The 21,623-nt window shown below is 40.8% G+C and overlaps 1 protein-coding gene across 1 annotated transcript in view; it reads right to left on the minus strand.

The window, feature by feature from the left end:
* Positions 1–21,623, minus strand: part of DNAH2 (dynein axonemal heavy chain 2) — a 119,798-nt gene that overhangs the window by 82,647 nt on the left and 15,528 nt on the right. The window contains exons 7-11 of the mRNA XM_036768396.1: positions 15,972–16,163; positions 12,660–12,865; positions 10,440–10,569; positions 9,963–10,145; positions 9,113–9,327 (exon numbers count right to left, since the gene is read on the minus strand). Coding sequence (XP_036624291.1) covers positions 9,113–9,327; positions 9,963–10,145; positions 10,440–10,569; positions 12,660–12,865; positions 15,972–16,163 — 926 coding nt within the window. The remainder of the gene's footprint in view (positions 1–9,112; positions 9,328–9,962; positions 10,146–10,439; positions 10,570–12,659; positions 12,866–15,971; positions 16,164–21,623) is intronic.

Genomic DNA, 21,623 nt, shown 5'->3' on the forward strand with positions numbered 1-21,623 from the left:
AACGCACTGTTGGTGGAGTTGTGAACTGATCCAAACATTCTGAAGAATAATTTGAAACTATGTCCAAAGGACTATAAAATTGTGTAGCCTTTGGCCCAGAGATACTATTACTAGATCTGCATCCCAAAGAAATAAAAAAAGGAAAAGGACCTATATGTACAAAGATATGTATAGCAGCTCTTTTTGTAGTGGCAAACAGTTGGAAGTTGAGGGGATACCCATTAATTGGGAAATGGCTGAACAAGTTGTGGTATATGATTGAGATGGAATACTACTGCATTATAAGAAATGACAAGCAGGATGCTCCCAGAAAAAACTGGAAAGACTCACATGAGCTGATGCACAGTGAAGTGAACAGAACCCGAACATTGTACACAGTGACAACAATATTGTTTGATGAAGAACTGAATGACTTAGCAATTCTCAGCAATACAATGATCCAAGACAATTCCAAAGACTTATGATGAAAAATGCTATCCACCTCCAGAGAAAGAACTGACAGAGTCGGAATGCAGATTGAAGCATACTTTTTAAAAAAAAAAAAAACCTTCATTTTTTTTGTTTGGGGGTTTTTTGGTCTGTTTTCCTTCACAACATATATGAAAATGCTTTACATAACTGTACATGTATAACCTGTATCAAATTACTTGCTTTCTCCAGGAGGGGCCCTGGAAGGCAGGGAAGGAGAGAATTTGGAACTCAAAATTGTGAAAAACTAATGTTAAAAATGGGTTTTACATGTAATTGGGAAAAAATAAAATATTAAATTAAAATTTTTTTAAAAGATATAAAAAGTTATAAGGCTTATTTCACATCAATAAATTTAATTATTTTACTTTGTTCTAGTTAATTTAAATACCGCAGTACTTTCTGTTTCTCACACACAACACTTAATTTCCTATCTCTGTGTCTGCATATTCCCTATGCCTGGAATTCATTTTTCCCTTCAAGATTCATCTCAATTACCATCTTCTCCATGAAGCTTTCCATGATCCCCACAGCTGCTCAGCCCCCATTCTGAAATTACCTGGTATTTGTTTTGCACATGTTGTGAATATACTTACTATATATATATATATGTGTGTATATATATATACATATACATATATATATGTATATACATATCTAGCACAATTTCATTTTTGTCTTGGTATTCACAGCATCTAGCCCAGCACCTGGTACAGGGGAGGCATTTAATAAATACTTGTTTTTGACTGACTGGGTAGGTAGGTTTATAGGAAAAATTAGATTATCATCTCAGTATATAATGACAATGGTCTATGAGAATTTGAGACATATTATTTAGGAAGATGATGATGCTTATCTCACATATAGCAAAAAAGATAGACACTCAATGAAAATACATTCACATTATAGTTTAGGCACAAGAAACCAAAAGATAAAAGGTCACAGTTCTGAGACTCTCAAGCACCATTCACTAATCTGGTTTAAAAGAAATGATCAGCCATCCAACAGGTTATGGATTTCTACCCCCAATATTACAGTCAGAGACAGAAGAAAAGTCTGACCTATGGCTCAAGGGCTAGCTCCACTCCAATTCTTGTGAATGTCACTAATAATCCTAGAATAAGCTAGACGATGCTAGAATCCTCCCAGGTCTGTCTGGAAAACTCCTGCTGGGGACATACTGCTTCCATCCTCCTCCCTTCTCTTCTAGCTATCTTCAGGGACAGATACCCACCAAACGCCCAGTGGTCTTGGCTTTGACCCTATGGATGCCTGAGAGGCGATCAGGAGTCAACTACAATTCAAAACGAATACCATGTGTGGCATGCCCTATGATAGTGGGGCCTAGCTGTTCCTTAGTGGTCCCACGTGGTTCTCTCTCCCCACATCTCCAGGTGAAGCAGTAGCAAAGAAGCACTAGCTATGACACAGTCCATCATTTAACAGACCACATTCAGCATAATATTTTACAGTAACCCCCTGCAATTTTAGCTCTGGGTTACTTTCTCTCAACTCTCTCTATGGCTTTGCCCTGGGCAAGAAAGGAGAACTGGAAAGGAAGAGCGCATCCTCCTATTAAGAACCACAATACTAAAAATCCCCAAAGGGCATTTGGAAAGCAGTCCTCCACTTATTATCTTCTTAATAAAATGAGATTATAGGTCCCAAAGAGCTTAAGATTGGTATTGATTATATGACCACCTGAAATTTAGAGATCAGCAGTAATAGTGACAGTGTTAAGTACTTAGTAGTCATGACACAGATCAGAACCAATAGATGTGGAGAGCATGGCCAACCAAATTAACTCCTCATCTCAGGTTTTGATCTAGGAATCCTCAAGAGGGCCACCCTGCAGGTTCTGAATGAATATCCTACATGGAGTATTTTATTTGAATATGAACATAATCCTTGTGAGGTAGACAGGTATCATCAATATTTCAGAAGAGAGTTCTCCATTCCTATTCCTATTTTATGGACGAGGAAACTGAACTTCTAAGAAGTTACAAGATTTTGTCAAGACCACTTCACTAGCAAAAGACAAGAGTCTTAAAACTTTAAGTCTAGAAATCTAGAAGTACAATCATCTTTGAGTGCATTTCCTGAACTAGTTGTTTACTTAATTAGTGATTCACCTCTACAGGAACAAACTCTACATTTTGGAAAGAGGGGATACTCTGGTGAGTCTAGCAAAAGCAGAAGGTCTGCTGGGACTAAGAGATGGACACATTGAAGTAACACTTATTATCCATTTCTTATCATACATCTGTACCTCTCATTGCTTCTGAAGCTCTGATAAACTTCTCCATTTAAAGAAGGAGGATAGGACAGCCATCTCAGACATTTCACTCCCAATAGCAACCACTTCGGATTACTTTGGCTTCTCCACCATACCCCACTTTCCCCAATTCCCTTCAGAGTTTTCTTTTGTGTGTGGTCTTCCCTCATTAGACTGCAAGCTCCTTGAGGGCAAAGACCAAGTACCCCCAGCTCCAAGGACAGCTCCTGGCATACAGTAAGTACTTAATAAATGTTTATTGACTATGGATTGTTGACAGTGAAATGTTAAGGAGAAAGCCTTCAAACACAAAATAGACATTTCCACTTTGGAAGATCAACCAGATCTCTCAAAATGAATTTGCTCCCCAAGCATATAGATTACAGGCAAACCTTAAGATTACCAAAGGAGTAAGGGAGGTGAAATGGACTGAACTGAACCCTAAAGCAACAAAGATTGAGTAAGTTGTTAGAAGAAGCTTCTTAGCTGGAAGAATTGTCTAGTAGGAGAGGCAAGACTTCCATGCCATCTCCAGCCTGGAGGTGGAAGGAGAAGCTTTGTAGTGCTGAAAAGAGCATGGCAGCAAAGAGGGGAAGGTACTGGGCATCCAAACTGCAGATTACCTGTGGAAAAACCGCCCACAGAAGGGCAAGGTCAGCAGACTGACCACTTCTAGGATCAGCTTGGCCTCCCCCTTTACAATATCTACAGATAGAAGTCAAAGCAGGAGAACTCAAAGCTATGAAGGGATTTGTGGTGATTCAATTACCAAATGCCAAAGACCATTTGCTAAAGACCAAATGCCAAAGACCACTATGGGTTTCTAAGTCTCTTGGTTTACTGGCCTGACAATTCTCAATTGCCTCTGTCACCGATGGATGTACCTATGACACCTAATATAGAAGAAGTAGAATCTAATTGGGTTTGAGTCCCAGCTAACAAGCTGTGTGACTATGGACAAGTTATTTTTTTCCGAGTCTTAGTTTGCTCATCTGTAAAATAGTATTGATAATACCACTATGAAATCAAAGGCCCAGGAATCGGGGTTCTTATGAGGGAATTATTTAATGAATTTTAAATTGCCATATATAAATGTGGAATGTTTGTACTGGTATCATTGAGACAAAGATGGAGGACTGAACATTTTCTCACTCATTCACACCTCTCCAAAATAAGAATTACATGCAAGAGATAAAGCTACAAAAGTTTTCTCTTAGATTGAGAAACCTAAAGCAGGAGTGCTGAAATATTTTTTAAAAGTTCTTAATAGTTTTTAAAAATTTTCCTGAAGTGGGGCAGAGCCAAGATGGTGGCTGGAAAGCAGAGACTTGCATGAGCTCCCCGCCCAGGTCCCTCCAAACACCCATAAAAATGGCTCTGAACAAATTCTAGAACTGCAGAACCCACAAAATAGCAGAGGGAAGCAGGGCTCCAGCCCAGGACAGCCTGGATGGTGGCTGGGAAGGGTCTCTCACATGGAACTGAGAGTGGAGTTGAGCAGAGCCCAATGTGGGCCACACCTGGACCAACCAGACTGGGAGCCAGGCAGAACAGGCCCTAGTACCCTGAATCAGTGAGCTGTGGCAGTTACCAGACTACTCAACCCACAAACACCAAAAACAACAGAGAAAGTTAGTGGGAAAAGCTACTGGAACAGAGTGAAAGGAGTTCATGGTTTGGCCACTGCCCCGGAGGCAGCGGAGGTGATGCAGTTCTGAGGCTGCTTCCAGAGCTACAGCTGCAGTTGCTTCTGGCCCCAGGCCCACCTGGTGGGAGGAATTAAGTAGCAGATTTGAGCGGGAGTGCAGAGCCTGCTTAGATCTGAGTCCAGTCCAGGTTGGCGGTTCTTGGGGGAGAAGGAGCGCTGGCATGGCAGAGCTTGCTGTGTAGAAATAGCTCTGAAAACAACAGTGCATCCCCTCAATCTTGGAACAAAGTACTCTCTACTCTACAAGTAGTCATAGCCCAACAAAAAAAACTCAAGGGTCAAGTAGTTGGCTGGGAACATGACTAGGCAGTGAAAATGGTCTCAGATTCAGACCCAGACTTTGGAATCTTTCTTTGGTGACAAAGAAGACCAAAACATACAGACAGAAGAAGTCAACAAAGTCAAAGAGCCTACATCAAAAGCCTCCAAGAAAAATATGAATTGGTCTCAGACCATGGAAGAGCTCAAAAAGGATTTGGAAAAGCAAGTTAGAGAAGTAGAGGAAAAATTGGGAACAGAAATGAGAATATGTGAGAAAACCATGAAAAACAAGTCAATGACTGGCTAAAGGAGACCCAAAAAAAAATACCAAAGAAAATAACACCTTAAAAAATAGACTAAGTCAAATGGCTAAAGAGCTCCAAAAAGCCAGTGAGGAGAAGAATGCTTTGAAAGGCAGAATTAGCCAAATGGAAAATGAGGTCCAAAAGACCACTGAAGAAAATACCACCTTAAAAATTAGACTGGACCAAGTAGAAGCTAGTGACTTTAGGAGAAATCAAGATATTATAAAACAGAACCAAAGGAATGAAAAAATGGAAGACAATGTGAAATATCTCACTGAAAAAACCATTGACCTGGAGAATAGATCCAGGAGAGATAATTTAAAAATTATTGGACTACCTGAAAGCCAGATTTATGGAAGAGAAAAGAATTCATGACACAACAAGAGATAGAGAGAGCAATACAAAATGCAAAATGGATAATTTTGATTATGTTAAATTGAAATGTTTTTGTATAAAAAAGTCAATGCAACAAAGATTATGAGGGAACCCAAGATGCAGCCTCAAATTTGCAAATTTGAGCCTAGTCATCGACGAAGAAAAAAGATGGATATTCAATAAAAGAGAGGCATTTGAAGCATTCCTATTTTAAAAAACAATCAATATGTGGATTGATTATTTGCTTTCAAACACCACAGACAGGAGAAGGATAAGAACAGTAAATAAATATTTGTGCTAAGGAAGACATAGATAATGAAATAGATAACCCCAGAAAAGGGGGGAAAACTAGAAAGAAAAAGACACTTATGGGGTTAAGAACAACAACCATAGAGAAACTGTTAAGAGATTCCTTTCTAAATGTTTATAAGAAGAAAAGGGTAAAAGCAGAAGTTAAATATAAGTGATGGTGGAGGAACAAGCTTGAAATGTCATGGAATAAACCCTCACAGCGTCCTACCTACAGGTGAATCAGTGTTGGTTTGTTTTTTTTTTGTAGGACTAAACTACACAAAAGAAGAAAGAGGAGGAAGAAGATAGAGGGGAATGTATAATTGTATTGTTAATGTATTTTTGCTTAATTTGAAGATCTTCCCATCCATTAATAGGCCCGTGTGAGCTTTTTCAATAACATGGAAGCCTAAGTTACATGCGCCGGAAGGAGTGTGCTGAACGGGTGGAACAGGAGATGCTCAGAGCAGTTAGAGCGGAGGGAGAGAGAGGAAGCAGCTAGCTGTGAGTTTTTGTTTATGGGAAGGCCCCAGCAGGGGGGGAAGGCTTTGGTGTATCAAAGCAGCTGCTCTGTTGCTTGGATAGACCGGTTTACTGGTGTTGGTGTCTGGCTTTCCGGTACCTGAATAGATGCTTCGGTTCTGTCTTCTACACGGAGAGTCTGCTGTATTTGGTGATTCAGAACTCCACCAGCATATTCATAGTCACGGCTGCCGCTGTGAACGGCGCGCTGGCGATACAATAATGTATCCCAATCAAGTCGATGGAAAACAATGATAATTCCTGTCATCTCTCAGAAGGAAGAGGGGCTACAAGAAAGGAAGTGCGGCGGCAAAGAGGGAGCCTGAGATGAGGACGGACAGGGTGGGAGAGGCTCCCGCTGGAAAACTCTCCCGGCGTTGGGGAGGAGGGGAGTGTGTCGATAACTGAAGATGGAGACGTTACAATGGGTGTAATCTTCAGGAATCTGGTGCTTGGACAGACCGGACCACTACGGGTGAGAGAGTCTTAGGCTTCCGTGCATAGCATTACGCCTGAGGAGAAGGGGGATTAAGAGGTTCTTAGAGCAACTGACATCGAGAGGGGCCAAAGGGCATAGACAGAGAATGAAGATCGCTCCCCAAAAGTACATTTAAACAGATATAACCAGAAACAAGAAGGCATTTTGTATCAAAGAACAGATGGATCTGAAACTTTTTCTATGGAAACAGCTGAAAATAAATTTTATTTTTCACAATAGCCAGCAAAATTATTGATTCGCTTAGAAAGGTGAAACTCCATATAGATGTAGCTAAATCCAAGATAAGTAGCTCAGTTCCAGCTACTGACTAGTTCTGGATGGCTTGGAGATGCTAGGGGGCTGTGGGGTTTTAAACTGAGTTAGAAAAAGGGAGCTAGACGTTGACAATCTAGAGCGAGCGAACTCCAGTCATTTCTGAACATTCCAGTCATGAGGTCAGATAAATCTAAACACAGGAGTTCGTAGAATTCTTTTGGAGTCAGAAGCTGCGCTGATGGATTATCATCAGTCACTCTATATCTGTCTGTCTCCTGAGCATCACCAACTGCTATGTGGATATTTCGAACTGGATGTCCCACAATCATCTCTAACTCAACATGCACACAACAGCATTCATTACATTAGCCCTCAGACACATTCCTCTTTCCAACTTCCCTAATACTGTTCAGGATACTATCATCCTCCCATCCACCTAGGACTTCAATCTTTTTTTTTTTTGGAGGGGGAAGGCAGGGCAATTGGGGTTAGGTGACTTGCCCAAGGTCACAAAGCTAGTAAATGTGTCAAGTGTCTGAGGCTGGATTTGAACTCAGGTCCTCCTGACTCCAGGGCCGGTGCTCTACTCACTGAGCCACCTAGCTGTGCCCCTCCCCCCTTTTTTTTAAATAAACAGAGACTTGCCTAGGGTCACACAGCTAGTGTCTGAGGCAGGATTTGAACTTAGATGTTCCTGTCTCCAGGCCCAGTGCTCTAGCCACTAAGCCACCCAAGTGGTTCCAGGACTTCAATCTTAATGTCATCCTCAACTGACTCTCACTCATCCCAGTCAGCTACCAAGTCTTCTTTCTTTCTCTACAACATCTCTCAACTCACAAAAGCACCTCCCTAGTTCAGGCCTTCACCACATCTTGCAGGACAATCGCAATAGCCTTTTAACTGATCCAGATGTGGGGAACTTGTGGCCTCGAGGCAGCATGCGGCCCTTTAGGTCTTCAGATGTAGCCCTCTGACTAAATCCAAACTTCAGAGTCAGTCAAAAGGCCGCACTTGAGGACCTAACGGGCCACATGCAGCCTTGAGGCCGCAGATTCCCAACCCCTGACAGGTTGATCCCACCTCTCCCCTCCCCAATCCATTTCCAATCCACAGTTGCCGAAGTGACTTTCCTAAAGCATAGCTCTAATGAACTCCAGCAGCTCACTATTACCTCTAGGAACAAAACTAGCCCCTTCCTATCCTTCCAGCGTTCTTAGGTTTACTCCCCTACACACATTGCATGGTCTAGCCCTACTGGCCGCTCCTTACTCCACATTGCTTACTCATATTCCTCACTCACTGCCCCGTCTCTCATCTCTTCACACTGGTTGCGCCTCATACCTGGAATGTTCTCCCCCTAGACTTTCACCTCTTAGAATCCCTGACCTCCTATAAGAACCATCTCAAATGCCACTTTCCACAAAAGGCCCTTCCCAAGCCCCCTAGACATTAATGCTTTCTCCTCTAAGCTTATCTTCTACCCACTCTGCATGCACCTTGTATGTTCCATACACATGTTGGTTTTCTTTTGAATGTGAGCTCTTTGAGTTTGGGGACTGGTTTTGCTGTTTTCCTTTGTATCCTTCGGGTTTAGCATAGTGCCCGGTACATAGTAAGGGCTTACTAAATGCTTATTTGATTGAATAAAGAGGACACAGGCCTAGAAAGAGACACAGAACAAAAGCATCATATTTGCTTGCTGACTTTGTCAGTTCTTTTAGTTGTGCCTTGTTCAAGCCTGGTGGGCTTAGGTAAAATGTCTCTTGTATTGTATATTTATTTCACTGCTACTGTTTATAATTTTTTAAAACCAATAAAAATAATGATCATAAATCTACAAGGAGGGGTTTGCTCAGAGACTTCCCTCCTACCTCTCCAATCTGAAGCCTCAGGAGAAACATATACCACGTGGTTTAGACCAGGGAACAGAAACACCAGGTGGCAGCATACTGTAATCATCTGCTCTTTTTTGAGGGAGCTGATGTAATTCTTTTTAAAAGTTAAAGTGTAAAATTCAAGTTATAAAGGGAAAGCAAATATCGTAGAACATAAAGTATAGAACCAGAGAAACAGATGCGAATGGGAACCAAGGCACAAAAGACAGAGCTGTGAGAAGGGTCAGGGAAGCGGGGCCAAGAGGATGGAGCCCATACTTGTCAAAGTTGACATCCAACATTCCTGCCTTCTCCGTGCTGATCCCTAGCAGCGGGGTGTCCAGCCGTCGAATGCTGTCCTTATCCACAGTCTGTGTCCAGTCTTGAAAAGTCTTTCGAACCAGTTCATCCATAGCCTGGGTCAGCTGCTGGTACGTGTGGACACTCTCCTCCCCAGTGCCAATATGGGGCAGGAAATGGGCAGATGAGAGACACTAAAAAGAGGGGTAGGAAAAGCTTAGAAGTAGGCTTCTTAGTACTAGAATACCTAATTCAGGCCAAGCCTTTTACCTGGGGGCTGGAAAGATTGAAAATGCCATCTACCTCCAGAGAAAATGCTACATGCCTTCAGAGAGAGAGAACTGATGGACTCTGAGTGCAACTGAAGTCTAATTTTCTCACTTAGTTTTCCTTTGCCTTTTTTCTTTGCAACATGGCTAATACAGAAACCTGGTTTGCATGATTTCACACGTATAATGGGTATCATGTTGTTTACCTTCTCAGTGGGCGGGAGAGGGGCTAGAGGAAAGAACAGAATTTAGAACTCAAACATTTTTTAAAAGCCTGTTAAAAATTAATAATTTTTTTAAAACAAAAATGTACAAGAAAGAAAGGTTGACGCAAATGATCTGATGAATAGATTGTCAAAAGAAAGAGATCAGAGAGGATTTTACAAAGCAGAGAAAACATGACATTAAAAGAAAAGGAGATAAGAAAGAAGAGAGATACAGGAAAAACGAGGGGCCTACTACAAGAGAAAGACAGAAGGTATGGAATGGGAGCCAAGCACAGAAGCTGGGGGATGAAAGGGTAAGACCAGGAGACACTGAGCAGACACTAGAACACTTACATTCATGGTACGATCAAGGCGATGACGCAGGGTGCGCACCCAAAAGGCGTGACCAGAGTACTGGCCCATATATGGAGGTATATAGGGCCATTTCTTGCTCAGTTCCCGGTTCACCAGAGTCAGTTCCCCATTGAACATGACGTACAAGTCCACCGCCTTCTTGTCAAATGTTCGCTTTATAGCCTAAGAAAGAGATAGAAGGAGCTTGAGAAGGAAGTTCCTCAGACTCCTGGGTACTGATGTCCAGGGGTTTCCCCACCTTTAGCAATTCCAGAGTGTGGGAGTCACTCTATGGAGGATGTTGTTAGATGTTTACACGCTTCTTGGGTGGTCTCGAGAGCAGTGCTAAGGTGTTGGTGGTTTTGTGTGAGGTGGACATGAGATAAAAATGGGTTGGGGTAGTCCCTGGGTGAGGGAGAGATCAGGTGATTTAAAGACATAACAAGGGCCTTCAAAGATTCAGGAAGCAGCAGGCACCTCACGGCTTGCAAGTCTGTGAAAGGTGTCCAGCAGCATCACTCCATGTTCCACATCTCGAACTGTCTCGAAGGCTGTGGTAATCAGGTTCTGTGTCATCACCTCCAGATCTTTGATTCCTGCCCGGAACCTATACCAGTTGCAAAACAATGCATGTTGAGATGAAAGCCCTCATTCCTGAGCTCTACCCAATCCTACCTCAGATCCATGAACTCTCCCTACAAAATCATAGAATCTTCAGAGTTAGAAGAGACCTCAGAGGCTGCATCGATCTACCCCTTTTCTTTTCTGAACACTGGTTCTCTCTAGCTTGCCCAGGCTGGATGCGCACGGACTGTCTATGGGTCTGGTCCCACGTTGATTGACATGGTAGCTCAGAGCTATTTGGTGCATCTACCCAATGAACTTTCACCCACACTCCTTGGGCTCATCCTATGAATGCCAGACTTTGTACAGATACCCAACTGGCTTAGTCCACCACAGTTAGGAACTCCCAAACTCAAAGAGATCTGCCAGGCTCCATCAACTTCCCTGACAGCAGGCGTCACAGGCATAGGTCACCATACTTGGCCCAACCCATTTCCTGACCAAGAATCCCTTCTACAATAACTCTAATTAGTGGTCGTCTAGCTTTTGATGACCCTCAGTAAAGCAGAAACACACTACCTACTAAAGTGGTCCATTCCACTTTTGAACAGCTCTTTCTGTTACAAAATTGTTTTTGTTTTGTTTCCTACAAGAAGCCTACATCTGCCTGAAACTTCAACTCATTGCTCCTAGAAGGAGAAGGGTTGGGCACATTTGGGACTAAACAGAATAAATCAAGTCCCTTTTCCACATGACAAGGCTGTAAATTCTTGAAGACAGCTATCACATTCCCCTGCAAAGTTTTCTCTTCTGGGCTAAATACCCCACTTCTTTCAACCAATCCTCATATGACATGTTTCTCCAGTCTTAACACTATGCTGGTTCCCCTCTTGTATCCACATTTTAGTTTGTCTATCTCCTTCCTAAAATGTGGTGCCCAAAACTCAACAGAGTTCAGTTATATGTGAGCATTGCAGAGTGTGGTGAAATCATAACTTCCCTACCTCTGGACCCCATGCCTCCCTTAATGCAGTCTAGAATGGCATTAGGTTTTTTGGCTGCCACGTCACACTACTGCTTTAAGGTAAGTCCATAAGGCTTCCATATCCTTCTTACCAGAACTACAAAACAGTCATATCTTCCTTATCTTGTAGTCAGGAAATTGATTTTTTGAACCCAAGTGTAGAATTTTGTGTTTCTCCTTACTAAATTAAATTTCATCTTACTCAATTCAGCCCATCAATCTAGCTGTTAGTATCTCGACGATTCTGACTCTGGCATCCACCTGATCCTCCCAGCTGAATACTACCTGGGAAGTTGACAAGCTATTGATTAAAAAGTTGAGTTAACATAGGACTAAGAACACACTCCCCAGAACAATCTACCAGAGATATCATGACAAGTGACATCAGCCTAGAAACGATCATTCTTAGTTGAATCCAGCCCAAACCAGTTCCAATCTCACCTATCACCTAGCCAATATTTCTCCACCCTGCCCATAAGGCTAGCATGAGAAACTCTGGCAAAAGGTTTATTTAAACATCAAATACACTATAACTATAACATGCTCCTAATCTACTGGTCTTGTTACCCTGTGGACATGAGGTGAATGTAACATGTCGTGGTCCTGAAGAACAGGCTTTCAGTGATCACTGCATTCCTTTCTAAGTATTTACAAACTGTCCCTTTAATTATGTGCTCTAGAATTTTCCCACTCAAGTTCACCGGTTTGTTTTATCCTCTTTTTTGAAAATTGGCACATCTGTCCTTCTCCAATCCTGTGGCACCTCTCCCATTCTCCAACACCTCTCAAAGATCACTGATGGCAACTCAATAATCACTCGTGCCAATCCCTTTTGGTAAAATAGGATGTAGTTTTTCCAGGTGTCTTGAACTCATTGAAGGCATCTAGATGCCATATGACCACTGCCTCATCTCTCTCGGGTTTTCTCTACTTGCTAATTCTTTGCATATTTTTCTTCCTAGTCCAAAGCTCACTCTTAAAAACATGCATCAGAGAAGTCCCTTTACCCTCCCCAGTCCTGTCACCTCCTACTCTTTTATTAACTTTTCTATTTCTACTTAGCCTTCCTTCTGCCCCCTTCCTTGGCTTTAACCTCTGGTGCTCCCTACCTATTATAGTCCTCATGCCAAGATGTGTTCTTAACATCCAGGATGCCCCCACGAACAGCCCGTAGCATGTGCAGATTCTTATGGAAGATGTCCTCAATCTCCAACAAATTACGTGCTATTTGGGGCCCTTCAGCACCAGAGAAACAGGGCATATCCTCCTGCTTGCCATCCTCCCAACGAGCAAAGTGGTACTGGCAGTCACAAACCTAGAAGAGATTCCATATTTGGTCTTCTGCTTCCCCCTTCTTAGCCTAGGAGTTCCCAGTTAGAAGCTTGGCAATTTCGCTATATATGATCACAGTGCGCCTAGTAAATAGGGTCAGTAAGAGACATAGGTTACTGGATATTGGGCCAATGATAACGATGATTTTAAGAGCTTATGGTGCAGAAGGAACATCAGGATGATGGAGAACTTGTAGCTAGGCATAAGAGGGAAGGAGTGGAGCCACTATGCAGTGCCTGGCACAGGGTAGTCACAATTTTAATGAATGCTTGCTGATTGATTAGTCCCTGCTCCTCATCTCTTCAGGCTCCTGAAAAAGGACTCTGCCATTGGCTTTGATTCCCCACCTTAACCAAAGTCTCCACACCTCAATGAGGTCCTTGCAACGCTGCACAAAGGCATCAACCTGGGCAAATATGCTAGTCTGGTCCAGGACCCAACCCCGGTTGGAGAACCTGAGTTGGGAAGTAGAAAACACAAGTATCACAATTTTAGATCCACCGGCAAGTGGTACAATGCTAGATTAGTACTGGATTCACAGGAGTTCATAGGAGAGAAGTTCGCTCTAAGGGCTTACAGTGGGAAGAAACAGAGACAGGGAATGACGCATCTAGGTTCTAGGCATGATGAACAATCAAAACTCTGGGGTCCATTTATGGATAGAAAGGGAGAGAAGGGAGGTTTCTGGGAACAGATACGGGTTACCAGAGAGAAGCTAGAAGTAGAGAATAAGGTATTGGGTCCCAAGAGAAGGACTAAATAGGGACATGAAATTTGTGACTATGAGAACTCAAAAGTAAAGAATTGGTCCAGGAGGCAGATTCTACTGTCTTTGGGGCTAGGGAGGGGTCAGGGAAAAGGTAACATAACCTACCGGGTATGTAATTGTACAGCCTGCATGTAGTGGTTTTTCCAGGCATAACAGCACGCTATGCAGCTGCGCAGACTCTCTTTGCTAGAATCGACATAGCCTTCAAATATTCGGTCCAGGGAGATGTCATGACAGCACAAACGTATGATCTCGTTACTCATCTGCAAGGACAAACTGATTTAACCCATCAAACTGTACAACTGTAGTCTCCCAATCCCCACCCAGTCATCCCAGTCCTTTCTCCGAGTCACTCTGACCACATCCCCAAGTCTTCCTCCTTGCCACTAGACTTGACTCATGATCTCCACTGCCTCTCATGGGAATCCAGTCCCAGCTAAGGGCTGCATGTCTGGTTTATGAACCTTCATACTTTGGCTTAGGTGGTCCCTTGGTTCTAACCACTTCATCACCTCTTACAAAGACTCCAGCCTCCTAACTGGGGTCCCTCATTCTAGCTTCTCCCCTTCATTTCTAATCCATCCTTCACGCATCTCTCAAAGTGGTCTTTTCTAAGGCTAATGTTAATCTACTGTACAAAAACCTTTGATGGCTCTCTATTGCCTTAGGATAGAATGTAAAGGCTTTAGCCTAGAATACAAGGATCTTCAGAATCTACCTCCCTTCCTAGCCTCATTTTATATGACTCCCATTTATGTATTCTATGCTCCCATTAAACTAATGGGACTAAACTAATGGCTAATAAGCCATTCCCCAGATTTCACCATCTCTGTGCCTCCATGCATTTGTATTAACCATTTCCCCAGGCCTATCCCACAATCCTTGCTCATCTCTAACTTTCAAAGTCTTTGCCTTCTTTCAAGGCTCAGCTTGGGTGCCACCTTTCGTGTGTAACCTTTCTTGATTCCATCCCTTACCCCAAATGTTAATGGCCTCTCCTGCTTCAAACGTGCCTAGAGGGCTGAGTTCTCCCTTGCCTCTACCCCATAGCCTCGTGTTATACTTCACTGTGGACATGTCGCATTCCCCAGTAGAACGGGAACGCCTTGAGAGCAAGAACTATTTTGTTATCCCCAATGCCCTGTAGATGGTAGTCATTTAATAAAATTAATTGCATTGAATTTATTTAAATGAAACCCCCAAATTCACCCACACACACACACACCCCTGTTAGCCTCATCCATGCCCACTGCCTGGCTGGCTCCTTTGTAACTTGTTGCTGCCTCATTTGAGGGATTCTACAACTTTGGGGGAAATGGCCTTGTCGAGGCCTCGCCCATTTTTCATTTTTAAATCCCTCCTGCATCCGTGGATAGGACAGAATCGTTATTCTCAGAAAATGCTAGGTAAAAGTTTGTTGAATTAAATCCCAGCATAAGGAGAAAGAAGAAGCAGGTCCCCCATAATCCTAATCCTTCCTACCAGAACCTCCAGGCTGAAAATCCTCCTTCCTAAAATTCCACTCCTCCAGACACGAAGAATTCAACTCAAGTACCTCCCTCCTTAGGGCCTGAGGCAGAGAATAATTTTTGAAAACTTAAATGTTCTGTTTGGCCTTGAGCTTTTCAAATCTCTCATGTGATCCTCCCAATGACCCTGAGAAGTGGGTAATACTATCATCCCCAATATACAGTTGAGGACACTGAGGCAGACAGTTTAAATGACTTGTCTTGGGTCACAAAGCTAGGAAGTGTCTGAGGCGGGATTTGAACTCGGGTCTTCTTGACACCAGGCCCAGCATTCTATCCACTACACCATCTAATATGAATCCTGAAAATGGCAGCACACCCCTTCACCCAGATTACAGGCCCTGCTTCCAGCCTGATTCCACAGCCATCGCCAAGGGGAATAAATCCTGTGAAGATACGAGCTGCAGATGCTGTGGCCCCCACCTCTTCAGAATATACCACTACTAAAGACACAGGAAAAAAAAAGGTCTTGCCACTGTCAAACAGTTCATCATCAGGAATGAATATGGTTTTACCAATGGAAATGACACTTCGCCATCTGCTTTGCCACTGTGCCCTATGGACCAGCGGGGCTTTCTTTCTATATGACTTGTAGCTAAAACCTACTATATGTATTGTTTACCCCTTCTAAAATGCAAGCTTCTTAAGAGTAGGGATGGTCTTGCTTTTCTGACTACCCTTCAGTACCCTTGAGGTCCCCTCTGACCCTCAGATCATCTTTGGCTGAGTGAACTTGGTGAACAAGTCTTAGAAAACTCGGGAAAAAATAAACCCATCCTCATCACACAGACCTTACGGAAGAGGGAGGTGAGCCTCTCACGAGTATTATAGAAGGGAGAGTTGACCCAGATAATTCGGATGAGACTGAGCAGTAAAGGGAATTTGCTAGGGATGTCCTTAGGCCGCAGAGCTGCCAGTTCCTGATAAGGCTCCTTCAAGATGGACAAAAAGGTCAGGTTTGACTGCGCTTGCTCAGAACCATCCTACAGGTGAAAAAAATGCTGAGTTAGTCATCTGAGAACACATTAGAACCAGGTTCTTCATCTCATTGGGTCCCCATTCTAACTTGCCATCTCCATGATTATCCTTCTCGATCTACCTAACCTGGTATCAATTATTCCACAACGCTATCTCTCTTCAGAATTTCTGCCCATTGCTTGCACTGTATTTTCCCTAGTTTATATGTTGCTCTGAGAGCATTATATCTTTTCTCATAAGCATGTACCCCATAATCTCCATTACAGCAAGTACCCTAAGGAGAGGCTGTGTTCCTCTCTGTTCCAAACTCTGCACACAGCAGTCTCAATACTAACTATCCAATCCCCAATACATTTTGTCCAATACCCTCTCTCTCTGTCTCTCACTCTCTCTGCCTGTCTGTCATCTCTTATGAATATAAATATAAATATATATATATATATATATATACACACACACACATATATGTATATATATATATGTACACACACACACACACACACACACACACACACACACCCCCTACAGGATAAAGCCACCGTCACTCATCAACCTCTCCTCCCTTCAGATGCACTTCATTCATTTGTCTCATAAATTTGACTCGTAAATATAGGCAAAGAGGAAGCAAAACTATCACTTTTTGCAGATGATATCATCTACTTAGAGAACCCTAGAGATTCAACTAAAATTAATTGAAACAATAAATAAAAAGCAAAGTAGCAAGATAAAAATGAAACTCACAAAAATCATAATACAGATATAGATATCACTATTTTGGAGGGATCCACCTACCAAGATGTAGTGAGAATAACTTGTTTTAAGCTTCCATTTTGTGAATGAATAGTTGTTATATACGTTATTTTTCTGTAATAAGGACTTGAGTGGTATAGTTTAGCAAAGACACACATGTACCCCAGATGTGGTAACCGGTTATCAATGATGGCAGCGTCTCAGATTTGGTAAACAACTGCGAATGACCTGTGCCCTCCAAATACGGTAAACAACGGAGAAACACTCGTCATTGATGTTATCTTTGATTGATAGTTTGTTTCATCATAACTTCAGGTGATAAGTCACCAACCAAAACTTGGTTATAACCAGCTATTGCCCATAGCCAGAACTTTAAGAAACCTACTAGAGATCCTGAAACAGGAAGGCACTAAACACAACATCAACGATAACCGCGAATATGCCTGTGTAGCTCTGTATCGCAAAGTATTAGAGACTCTCCATAAAGAAGGTAAAAGAAGTATAACATTTATTCAGACACCAGAAAATCATGTCCCATAGCCAAATGTTCAGCTCTCACAGCCAGTCAGCTCACTTTATCATAGCAGCAAGGAACTTAAAACACCATATAATAGCCTGGAAATTCACCATTCATCATCACCTCTCCGACCCCCTGCTAGGGTCTTCCCCAAGACAAACTCACAGTACAGCTAAGTCAGCCTGTTCAGTTCTAACAATCATGAGGGCGGCCATTAGCAGCCATTAGTAGCCTTAACATCTCTCTCTCTCTCTCAGCATTTTCTGTGTCATAACTTCCTTTCCCTCTCAGGAAGCTCCTCCTACCATATAACTTAGGCTTCCTGTGACATAAGCAAGTCACATGGCCTATTAATGGGTGGGAAAGATCTTCAAATCAAAATTGCTACTGCAGACTCCCAGTCTTCAAACTGATCTTGGGTCATAAGTGAGGCTGGCTCCTGTGTCCCTCTATTCCCTTCACTTAAGACTAAAGCATTCTCTATGTTCGCTTGAAAGTATTATTGATTAACTAATGGGAATTGTCGACTTATCAGTCAACTACCTTGGATAAGACACATGGCATTCAGTTGGGCAGAGAGAAAACCTTGTTATTGAGTATGAATGTGCTTTCTAGGAAGTCCTAGGAAATTTGGTTGATGGTTTGTTCCTAATGGGGTTGATATTTGTATTATCTAACAGATAATACAAACTAATTTTTCTAAACATTTGATTAATAAAGTTTGATTACTAGCACTGAGAAGTGTACATCTAATCAGTGTTTCCCTTGCACTAGTTAGCATAAGTAACAGTAAATTGGTTTTGCATGTACACCATGAATTACATAAGACACACACAGGATTTATACAACTGTAACCATATAAAATCCTATTAACAGAAACAAAGATAGATTTAATTGGACAGATTTAATCGCATACAGCTGGGCCTTGCTACTATAATAAAAAATAATCTAGACAATATTGTCTAAATTAATTTACTTGTTTAATGCCATAACATCAAACTAAAGTGTTACTTTATACAGTTAGAAAAAAAACTACAATAAAATTCATCTGAAAGAGCAAAGGGTCAAGGATCTCAAGGGAAATGATGAAAAAAAGTGGGAAAGAAAGGGAACAAGCTAAATCAAATATCAAACTGTACTATAAAGCAGCAATCACTGTAACTCTTTGGTATTACTTTAAAAATAGAAAAGTTGACTAATGAAATATATTAGTTACCCAAGTCCCAGAAACAACTGATCACAGTAGCAAAGTATTCAAAAAAATTCAAGGATAGCAACTAATGGAGTCAGGAATCACTATTCAACAAAAACTACTAGGAAAGTTGTAAAAAAGCATGGAAGAAATCTCACATCTTGCACCATAGACCATAATGAGCTCCAAATAGATACATCATTAAGATATTAGAAAAGAATAATACCTTTCACAACTATGGATACATTTCTTGACCAAACAAGAAATAGAGAGGATCACAGAAGACAGAATTAACAACTGTGGTTACATAAAACTGAAAAGCTTTTAAACAGATAAAATTATGCAGCTAAGGTAAGAAGGGAAATAGTAAAAGGGGAAAAACCCTTTGTATCAAGTTTCTCTGCTAAAAGTCTGATATCCAGGATATATAGGAACTAACTAAAATATATAACAAGAGCTATTTCCCATTAAACAAGTGGTCAAAAGATATAAACAGGCAATTCTCAAAAGAAGAAAAGCAAACTACCAACAACCATCAACAAAAATCAACAAGCAGCTATCAACAAAAATACTCCAAGTCATCATTAATTGGAGAAATGAAAAGTCATTATTAGTTAGAGAAATGAAAGTTTTTAAAAATTCTAAGATTTCACTTCATACTCAACTGATTTTAAAAATGAAAGTGACAATTGTTGGAGAAGACATGAAAGTACATGACCACTAATACATTGTTGGTGGAGTTGTGAATTGGTTTTCCAGCCATTCTGGAAACCATCTGGAACTATATAACCCCCAAAGTCACTAAACTGTTAATCACATCGCAAAGAGGTAAAAGGAAGAGGGAAAGAACCCACATGTACAAAAATATTCATAATTTTTGATGTAACAAAGAACTGGAAACTAAAGGGATGCTCACCAATTGGGGAATGCCTGAACAAATTATGGCAAATGAATATGATCGAATATTGCAACACCATAAGAAATTATAAAAGGGAGGTTTTTCACAAATTATTTACAAAAACTGAGAAAGCACCCTACCAGAATCCTTTTTATGAGATATAGTGCTAATACCTAACAAAGGAAAGATAAAACACAGAGAAAAACTATAAACCAAAATTATTAATGAATATTGACTCAAAAATTTTAAACAAAATCTTTGTCACATATCATTTATTAAGACCACATAGATGTATACCAGGGATGCATGGATGATTCGATGTTAAGAAAACAATCAACATAATTAATCATCTTAAAAACCCCAAATCCAAAATTGCATGATCATCTCAACAGATTTTTAAAAAAGTCTTTGACAACATTCTTTTATGTTAAAAACTCTACAGAGTGTAGACCCAGAGGGACCTCTTTTAAATACCATAAAAAGCATCTATCTAAAACGAAAAGCAAGTATCATATGCAATGGAGATATACCAGAACCTTTTCCAATAAATAAGGGCTTGAAGCAAGGATTCCCACTCTCCCCACTGTATATAGTTTTGGAATGCTAGGAAGAGCAATAAAACAAGAGAAATAAATTAAAGGCATAGAGACAGGTAAAGAAGCAATAACATTATCCCTATTTGCTGATGATAGAATGGCATACTCAAAAACAGAAAACCCTAGGGAATCAGCAAAGATATTCAAATAACTACAAAATAAAGTATCTGAGGATTGACCTATCAAAGCACACAAAAGACTTGTATAGATTCAATTACAAAGCACTCATTAAAGAAATTTTTTAAAAAATCTTAAATAGATGGAGGAACATTCATAATTCATGGCTAGGCCATGCCCATATAATAAAAATGACAATACTATCAAAATTAATTTACACTAATAATGCTATATCAATCAAATTACCAAGAGATACTTAATTGGACTTGACAAAATAATAAAATTAATTTGAGGAAACAAAAGATCTAGACTATTAAGGGAAATGATGAAAAGAAGTAGGGATGAAGGGGAACTAGCACTTTTAGACCACAAACTACAGGATAAAAGAGAAGTCATCAAAATCATTTTAACCATCAATGGGGCAGCTAGGTGGCGCAGTGAGTAGAGCACCAGCCCTGGAGTCAGGAGGACCTGAGTTCAAATCCAGCCTCAGACACTTGACACTTGTACTAGCTGTGTGACCTTGGGCAAGTCACTTAACCCCAATTGCCCTGCCAAAAAGCAAAAAAACAAACAAACAAACAAAATCATTTTAACCATTGGTTTAAAAAAAGAGAGATAGATCAGTGGAACAGACTAGATAAGGAAGAATCAAAAACACTGGAACTCCATGACCCAGTGTTTGATAAAGTAGAAAACATAATTTACGTAGTAAAAAATCTCCTTATTTGATAAAAACTGATGGGAAAACTGGAAAGCAGTCTGGCAGAAAACAATATCTTACACCATATTCCACAATACATTCTAAATGAATACATGATCTTAATATCAAAGATCACAATATTAAAAAATTAGAAGAGAAACAGATCATGTGCCTCTCACAGCTATAGGTAGGAAATATGTTCTTAACCAAACAAGGAATAGTGGCAATTACAAAAGATAAAATGGGTAACTTTGATTATATGAAACTGAAAAGCTTCTGCACAGAAAATTAGGAAGTGGTTGAATAGGAAAAAATTTGTGTATCAAATTTCCCTGTTAAGAGTCCATCATCCAAGACATATGAACAATTAATAAATATATATGTCCTAACCATTTAGGACATTTAGATAAGTGGTCAAAGGATATGAACAAACAGTTCTCAAAAGAAGAATTGCAAAGTATTCATAACCAAATGTAAGAGTGCTCCAAATGACTACTAAGAGAAAAACAAATCAAAACAACACTTTGAGCTTTTACCTCACACCCTGCAAATTGGCAAAAATAACAAAAGTGGTAATAGTCAATGTTGGAGGGGTTACGGAATTATAAGTACACTAATGCATTGTTGGTGGAGCTGTGGAATGATGCAACTCCTTTGTTAAACAATTTGAAATTATGCAAATAAAGTGGCAA

This window comes from Trichosurus vulpecula, chromosome 7 (assembly GCF_011100635.1).
Source record: "Trichosurus vulpecula isolate mTriVul1 chromosome 7, mTriVul1.pri, whole genome shotgun sequence".
Lineage (NCBI taxonomy): Eukaryota > Metazoa > Chordata > Mammalia > Diprotodontia > Phalangeridae > Trichosurus > Trichosurus vulpecula.